General features: G+C 40.9%; 1 protein-coding gene across 1 annotated transcript; it reads right to left on the bottom strand.

The window, feature by feature from the left end:
• Positions 1 to 501: 501 nt before the first annotated feature.
• On the bottom strand, positions 502 to 8,161 carry PCK1 (phosphoenolpyruvate carboxykinase 1). The gene is made up of 10 exons (XM_085079489.1): positions 8,004 to 8,161; positions 7,542 to 7,816; positions 5,984 to 6,165; positions 5,179 to 5,382; positions 4,660 to 4,847; positions 3,572 to 3,734; positions 3,228 to 3,452; positions 3,001 to 3,132; positions 2,169 to 2,264; positions 502 to 1,585 (listed from the first exon to the last, which is right to left on the bottom strand). Exons 2-10 carry the CDS (start codon positions 7,763 to 7,765, stop codon positions 1,131 to 1,133), a joined length of 1,869 nt encoding a protein of 622 aa, XP_084935615.1. The 5' UTR covers positions 7,766 to 7,816; positions 8,004 to 8,161; the 3' UTR covers positions 502 to 1,130.
• Between the last annotated feature and the right edge of the window lie 834 nt (positions 8,162 to 8,995).

The raw sequence follows: 8,995 nt of genomic DNA, 5'->3' as shown, positions 1-8,995 counted from the left end.
ACAAGGAAGCCAACAGAGGCTCCTACTCTGATTTTCTTTGAGCTCTAAGGCTTTAGACATCCTGACAAACCTGGAAAACTTTTTCCCAAATTGTCTCTACTTCCACAGCTGCACTCGTTACTCTTGCAAAAGCCAAGGTACTGCGGAACAGAGACAAATTCTATGAGTTTAACAAATGAGCAAGGTCCTAACATGGGGCTTTCCTGGAGGGCAGTTTATTTTATAAATGCCTGCAGTAACTAACAATGCCCAGTTATGGAGAGTGTGTCACCAGCTGGATGACTGCTCACAGCTGGTATCATAATTTCTGGATCATTCTTTTGGCTTGAATCAAAGTTGCAAAGACAGCATGTGGCTTAAACTAGTTGGCTTAGGAGTAGCAGATCAGCTCTAGTCAACATCTGACTTCCACGTGTGAATCTCTCCTTGTGCTATGGTATTGACAGAAGGCTTAATTTATATGCATGCAGTTTATAAACAGCAAGAACACTGGAAATGAGGTAATTTTTATATAAACATTTATTTTATAGTTTAAGAACAAGCCATTCAAAACATCTGGAAATCACAAGAACATGAGTAATATATAACAGCAGTATCTTAAATATGCATTAGTAATATAAAGTCATCTTTCACTCTGATAGAAGTTACAACTTCATTTTTCTAAAAAATATTTAAGCCATGAAATATATTTAGGTAATACATATATACAGCATCTAATTTTCTCTCCTCTTTCCTGCAGAGTCTGAGACTCCAGAGGTTTCTGTGATGGAAACAATGTGCTACAACTTGAAGGCTGGATTGGTTTGGATCGTATATGCAGAACTAGGCAAATAATTTACAGCCATCATGGCTCTGTGTGCATGTAAGTGACAGAGCAGGGGTTTCAGACCCTGTGCACATGCACTCCCACAGCTGCTCACCTATTCACAACAACCGATGTAGTTATAAATCATTAGGTCTGGAGTTATTTCTAGAATGTCTGTGTTTATATCCTAACTAAGCTATGACCTACTTTCATTATAACCCCCTGCCCATCAGTGTGCTGTTATGCTTCCAGTGGTGATTCGCAAAAAAGTGTTCGCCCTGTCTTAGTATGTGCGAATTGATAAATAATTGTGGGTCTGGTCAGCTTACAGCTGTTTTATCCTCATCTCTAAGGCCAGCAATTCCCTTTCTATTTCATAGGGAAGGTCAGCATTAACTTGCACTTCAAAGTACGTCTTGATTTCTTCTACCTCCTTTTCCCAGAACTCTTTTGAGATATCAAACAGTTCGGTCAAGTTGACATCTTCCAACCCCTTCAAGTTCAAAGCAGTGTCAGTAGGGATGTAACCTATGGCAGTTGGTTTGGCAGAGGCTTTCCCTTCAATCCTGTTGAACATCCACTCCAGCACACGGGAATTCTCTCCAAAGCCAGGCCACAGGAATTTCCCTTGGCTGTCTTTCCGGAACCAGTTAACGTGAAAGATCTTGGGTAGTTTTGCAGCTGGACGATGGGCCATGCTCAGCCAGTGGGCCAAGTATTTGCCAAAGTTGTAGCCAAAGAAAGGCCTCATGGCAAAGGGATCGTGCATGATGACTTTGCCTGTTCGAAACACAGATGGAGAAGGTAAGGGAATAAATAGCACATTTATTCTAAAGCACAAAGATTCAGATCCTCCCAGGGTTTAATGTCTGCAATCCCTGCACCACCCTTCTGAACCAAAGAGCTTTAAGAAAAAACAGGAGCATTATCCTTGATGAACAAAAAAAGGTATGAATTTAATTAATTTTTGTTATTAAATTTCTTAAAACTCAGGTCAAGCAGCTTAAATGAAGATCCTCAAGAGATGGCCATCATTCATGTATTTATGTTGAGCTCTAGCAGAAGAGAAAATTTAAGTTTGTTTATCCTAGACTGTAACAAGAGCTCACTGTCAAGGCTTCTGGCAACCCTGTGCCTGCATCCTGTTCTGTATGCTTGCCACCTGAGAGATTACTTTGCTTAATTTGACTTTTACAGAGAATTTGGCTTTTAATTCCAGTGCAAATATTTTCTATTGTGAAAATGCACAGGTTGCAAAATTAGCTGCCAAGACCGAAATGTGAAAGAGCAGGGGGAAGGAGAGGGCAGGCAGTCCAGAGGGGACTGCTTTTAATACAGGTAGGCAGATTAAATTTTGATTTACCTTTGTGCTCAGCAGCTGCTGTTGCCTCTGATCTCATGGCTGCTCCCACAAATACTCCATGCTTCCAGTTAAAGGCTTCATATACGAGAGGCACACCTATAAAGAATAAAATCACTTTAATAATTAGAGGTCCAGAAACATTTTTATAACAGGCTTTTTTATAACAGATACTGCTGAATGCATGTTACTAGATAACATATTCTAATTTTTTCCTGTTTTTTTAATCAGTTCATTTCCTGCTCTCTTACAGCAAAGAAGTTTAAATGAATGTTTTCAAAACTGGCTCCTGATTACTGAACACATCAGTGTTTAGTTGCTCAGTGGGAGATATCTGGGACATCAGAATCTCCAGCAGATTTTAGTGGAAATAGAATCTGGTCCTGTGGTCATGATATTAGACTCAGACCTAGCATTACTTATTTTCCAACTTTAGGTGACCTTTAACAGAACAATTTAATTTACTTCCTTTTCTTTAAACCGTCCTAAAACTGGTTCATTTCTCTAACCATTTCCTAACTGAACTAGTTAAACTACAAGAAATCGAGACCAGTGCAGCAATTTCTATGTCTGCTACCCACGTTAGTGGGTCCTGATCTCTCTCCAGCCCTTTATTTTTATTACCTGTTTTGTGTTAACATCAAACAACTCAGACATCGAAATACCAGTGGCTGGAAGTGTGTGTGCCAAAGGCTAACACGGAGAAATTGGACTAACATGGTTATTTCCTTGCTTTCGCAGCTGTGAAAGCAAAAGCTGTGTCTGTGCCCAGTTGTGTGTCAACCCTTCTGTGGTCAGCCCTTCAGCCTGGAAATGTGGCTGCTGCATCTCTTACCGGCTGGCCTGCGGCCTCCAAAAATGATGCCCTCGATGGGAACACCTTCGGGCGATTCCCACGCAGGATCCATGATGGGACACTGCCTGGCTGGGGAGCAGAACCTGGAGTTGGGGTGAGCACAAGGTTCCCCTGCACAGAACACAGTGGAAAGGAAATTCAATTAACTTGAATTAATTAGTTGATTTCAAAGAAAGCCAAGAGAGGCCATAGCATGGACTCTGTACCATTGTCTGGGGTCCAATCCTTGTTTTTCCATGAGGTCACAGTCACTCCAGCTGGCAAGGGCTCATCAATGCCTTCCCAATAGACACCTCCATCACTGGTTTCTGCCACGTTGGTGAAGACAGTGTTCTTGAATATGGTTTTAATAGCATTGGGGTTTGTTTTGACTGAGGTTCCAGGGGCGACACCAAAAAAGCCATTTTCAGGATTGATTGCCCTTAAGTTGCCTGGAAGTTAAATGACAAAATATAATTAAGTCATGTTGATTTAATTCTAAGCAGAAGTTTGTAACATGTCTTACTGCACCTAAAGCAACCTGCAAAACATTCCTATTTAATTTCCATACCTTGTTCATCAAATTTCATCCAGGCAATGTCATCACCCACACACTCAATTTTCCATCCTGGCAGGGTTGGATTCATCATGGCCAAGTTCGTTTTTCCACATGCACTAGGGAATGCTGCAGCAAAGTACTTCTTTTTACCTTCTGGATTGGTAATTCCCAGGATCTGTTGAAAAATTAATGCAACTGTTAAACACGGTCTTTTTTTCTTGCACTTTTCCTTTTGGAGATTGTCTCCCAGCAAGTGGAAATGATAAAATATTTAATTATACACATTTGTTCCTGCAGAAGAAGCACCACATAATATATTTGACAAATAACTCAAACTGTATTTGTTAAATTTTGTCATTAGAATATTTGTAAGGAGTTGTATTTTTAAAAAATGTTAGGTCTGAAAATAACAAAAGTTTATCTTTATTTTACTGATTAAAGACCATATACATCTGTGTTTCTCTGTTTAGACACAAGAAAACCAGACAATGTTCCTGTGGCTGCAGAAGTGGAGTGAAGGGAAAGCACTTAGTGCATGGATACTTCTGCTCTTCTCAAAGACCATAAATATTTTTTCTGAGGCTGTTCTCTTATGCACTTTGAAATTCCTTTTTTCCAGTGTTATTTTATGGTGGTAGAATGTTTGAAGGACAGCAGAATGCAAAGGCACAAAGGCTACATGGTAGAACTCCCTTAGAAAATCTGATATTTGCAGGTTTTTGAGTGCATAGACCTCTTTATAATTTTATAAAAAGACCATTTGAAAAATCTTTTGCTATTAGACTTGTAAAGTGGATGCCCAGTGATGATATTCAGGCTCCACTCAAGTACATGGGTCTGCCTACAAGAAGTCGCTCTCAGAAGTTCCAAATCTTGCTTGTTTTATGCCATTACAGGTACTATTTTAAAATGTTTAGTACTCAGCTCTGCAAGCAGTTCTCTATTGCTCACGAGCCTGGCACATGACAGATTCCTATCTAAAGTTACAGGACTATCCATATGAGACTAATTTCATTGATAGCGAGACGGGTGATGTATTTATGTGGCTCTAATTTGGGGCTGAACGGCTGTTCAAACACACACGATTTAACAGCTCTTACCAGCATGTGCTCTGCCAGCCAGCCCTCCTCTTTGGCCAGCCTGCTGGCAATTCGGAGAGCAAAGCATTTCTTCCCCAGCAAGGAGTTTCCTCCGTAGCCACTGCCAAACGAGATGATCTCCCTGCGATCCGGGAGATGAGCAATCAGCGTCAGCTCCGGGTTGCACGGCCAATTGTTGATTAATGGCTCTGCAGAACAGAATGTTGTACTCATGAATGCAGTAATTTCCATGCTTGATCACACTGCTGTTTCATCAGCATCGAGCCTCTGACAGCAACCCACACCAGATGCTTCAAAGGAAATCCCTGGTAAGTACTAGGGATAATAATCTCCTTTCCATGAAAGTCTTCTTGAGCTTTGATTCTTTTAATCGAGTTTTGAACCTAGTGCTGTTACAAACCACCCATGTCTTCTCTGGTGAGGGTCTCCCCTGTGCTGAGGACACCCACTCAGCTCCAAAACACAGCCCTGCGAATTTCCAGGGGTGAAATGGCTCTAAGTGTTTTTAATGGTTCTTACCTTTTAGTGGGAGAGGACATCCAACTGAGTGAAGGCATTTTACAAACTCCCCATTGCCCAGGGCTTTCAAAACATCTGTTCCTATCCGTGTCATGATCCTCATGCTGGCCACGACATAGGGTGAATCTGTCAGCTCGATCCCAATCTTGGACAAAGGTGACCCAATTGGCCCCATGCTGAAGGGGATGACATACATTGTACGTCCTGGAAAACAGCCAATAGAAACATGTGGCCAAGAGCAAACAAGGAACTTTTGAAGTAACCTTTATTAACAAGGAAGTTGTTTCTCAGTCCTTTGAAAGCTGTTTAAGGGAGCTTCTGATGGTGTTTAAAGAGCTTTCTGTTTCTCAAATTGTACGGGAAGAAGTTTAATTTTAAATGCTGAAAGCAGCAGTTCAGATGTTTTCTAGACAGGAGTAAGGGTGGGTGAAGGACAAGTTCTCTGTGAGTGTAAATCCCTGAATCTGAAATTATTGCTGGGGATGGGTTGGTCCTTCATTCTCATCTCACTTCCTATCTGCTTCTTAGTTGCTGTGTGACTTTCTGAACAAAGTTACACAAATTATTGTACTTTGCCACTCTTTAGGAAGACAAAAGTGCTGGAGAGAGACTGAGGACTGTGCTTGCCCAGGCATTTGGGTCTATGGCAAAGATCTGCATGAAACCAATGAAGTGACTCTCAGGGGTATAAAGCTAAATCTTCAGCTCAAATTGTTCTTTAAAGATTACAGTAACTCAGTAACTTTTAACAGTAGTGTCTCTGCAATGCTGAAAGTTCAGTGTCAATCATCTTTTTCTTGCCTACCTTGCATGCAGCCTGGGAACCTGGTGTTGAAGGCTTTCTCAAAATCTTCCTCAGACATCCAGCGCCCCAGCTGGCTTGTTCCAGTTTTAGGGATCGGAGTGGTATCTCTCTGCTCTTGAGTGATGATGACAGTTTTGCTCTCAATTCTTGCCACATCTCTTGGATCAGTGAGAGCCAGCCAGCTGCATTTCACCAAAACCCAGGAAATTAGACTTTAATTATCGAGATACCATTTTTGCCCTTCTGTGGGGCAAATGTAGCACAAAAGGGTGCTAAAAAAATGTTTAGCAAGGCAAAAATTACAGTGACAGAGCCAGCCAGCCACAATCACAAAAATCAGTCAGATACATTCTCTCATACAAATAGTCTTAAGACTTTCCAGTACTAATCACAAATTATATGGCCTAGGAAATTCTTGTTACATGTTAATACTCCTTTGCCCCTTATCTCAGCCTTATTCTGTGTTGCTAACTTTCAGGGAAAAGTTAATCTTGTTTAATTCTCATTCTCACCAGTGTGAAGTTGTTTTGCATGGGGACCACAAAATGATGCCTCAAGCTAAGTGGATGCCAAGGAAAGTAGTTTAAGTGTTGGTATAAGTGCCAGAGGGATCAGAACCCATCTTTGTGGATTGGCACAGTCCTTTAAGTTAAAAAGCATCACAAAGAAAATACTGAGTATAATAAACCCCTTCACTGTTAATGATCCTGCTGAAAGTGGATTCTTTTTCCTCTCTAAGGCATTTTTGCCATCTATTTACAATAGAGAGGATTGTTTTACATTTTCACCTCTGTGCATCGAAATTTTCCACGAGTATAAAAATGTTCTAGTTGGGCTGTCATAACCATCATCACTACAGCTAAGCATATAATTAACAATGAATAATTTATCTGGTGAATCTTGCCCTTTTCTCTCCCAAATAGTCTGCAAACAGATTGCCAAATTCCTGCACTTAGTTATTCAAAAGTCTTTGCAGATTTCTCCCATGAAGATCTCATGGTTGGCATGTAATTCCCTAGGATGTATTTGTTGTTAATATTCTTCTTTCATGTTCAGTTAGCTGGGAGAAATGATGAAATATTTGAAAAAAGTATTTGCAGAATACATTAGAGTCAAAGCTCATTGGCATGATATGAATAATGCCTGTACTGAATAATATTTGAACACCCACAGACCTATTTGAATGCCACAAAAAAGTATGTGATGAATAAACTAATCAGCTAAAATAGTAGAATTCTTCAAAAGAAGATTTGCTCAATAATATTTAGCCATTGCTAATGATTAGTTATGTAAGTCTCTTGACATTATTTCAGTTCCCTGATGTAATTAATCAATAGAGACAATGTACAGTTGATAGTCCAATTGAATAATATTCTTTATGCTAATTTTTAGAGGAAAAAGTTTGCTTTTTCTGAGTATTTCACCTATGTAAGCTAAAGTTCCAAAATGTTCGTGGAAAGCAAATATTGAAGAGTTATAAGAAGTTTTTAAAGTAAACAGGACAGAAAATGAATTTTCCAATTCTGAGGTGATACTTGACTTCGTTTAGGCTACTCACCAGTTCTCATACTTGTTCAGCTTCTTGATCATGCCCTGCTCTACCATGATGTCCAGAAGTTTCTTGTTCTCTTCCTCTGAGCCATCACAGATGTGAATGCACTCAGGCTGGCACAGCTTGGCATTGGTTTCAATGAAATCCCTCGCTTCCTGAGAGAGACTCTCCAAATCGCCCTGGACAACCTTGGGCATGACGTTCACCTCGGCTTTCAGCTGTGGGGGCATGATTGAAGCTGTAGTGGAGCTTGGTGGTGCCTTTGAAATACTGATCACAATCTGAAATCAAAGAGATTGGGTGTGTTAGCACGCTTTAAGTTCTAAACCAGTGTCACAGAGCATAACAACATATAAGACAACAGGAGAATTTGCAGTGGGCTTGATTATATTTTGCTTTAAAATCAAGATAGGGAATTTGGATCACTGCTAATTTCAAGGTGGAAAAAATAGAGGCCATTCTACTTACTGTCTGTGGAGCTGGGTGTCAGAGAGGATTTTGCTGTCCCTTTCAGTAGAGCCCGTTTCACTTGCTTGGAGCTCTCTTGCAGTTGCTGCTTTCTGAGGACCCACCTCCTTCCTTAAATACTCTTTGTGGTAGTGTCCATCCCACCAGTTGAGGTGAGGGAGGCTTGTCCTTTACATCACCACAGGATGTGTCTTGGGACAGTGCCACTGACATTGTCATCATGCAGAGTTGTCAACAAAGCAGCCCTGACGGGGTAATCATTTAACAGGCTGGATTAATGAGTGCTGAAAGCGGAGGTTCTTAGCCCCTGTGCTTGCTGTTTTGAAGAAGTTACAAAATTGAGCAGTTTAACCAAACTTTGATCCAATTTGGCTTTGAAATCAACAACGTCATAACTTCTCAGCGTGTGGGAAAGGTTGAGTACAAAGAGTTTCTGGGACCAGGGACATGGAGGTCATGCACGGAGGCGAAGTGCAGTTGGCACATTTTGTCAGCAGATGGTCACTAGTTGGCTGTGAAGTGGAGGCTCGTCCAAGGGGTGTTTACTTGCATTGGGAACATTGCCTGATCCTGGTATAAAGTTCAACAGTGAGCACTGACAGGCCTGAATAACCGCTACCTACACAAGGCCCAGAGATCTTATTTTTGTCTATGTAATTCTAGAAAAATCCCAGGCAATATAAATCTAAATGTTGGGTTTCCTTCAGTGTGGGAGAGGAAGTTTTTGCTTATGGCTTGCTTTAGGTTCTTGCAAGCTAAACAACTATTTTCTATTGCTACAAGCTCAGAAGAGGCAGAGTGGCAACTGTCTCAATAATTAACCTCCTCTTTCAAATATTATATTTTATTTTGCTGGGAGCTCTACTGGGTGGAGGGGGAGGTGTCCTAAAATATTAACTCATGCCTAAATTAGTATTCAAGCAAAAGCACAGAGCTGCTGAGGAATGGGGCTGCACACTGTTGCTGTGTGGGTGAAGTACCTTGTGTGCTGT

This window comes from Lichenostomus cassidix, chromosome 20, assembly GCF_008360975.1.
Source record: "Lichenostomus cassidix isolate B80296 chromosome 20, HeHo_3.0, whole genome shotgun sequence".
Lineage (NCBI taxonomy): Eukaryota > Metazoa > Chordata > Aves > Passeriformes > Meliphagidae > Lichenostomus > Lichenostomus cassidix.
Note: the sequence above shows the minus strand (reverse complement) of the source record. Positions and strands in the feature narration are given on the sequence as shown.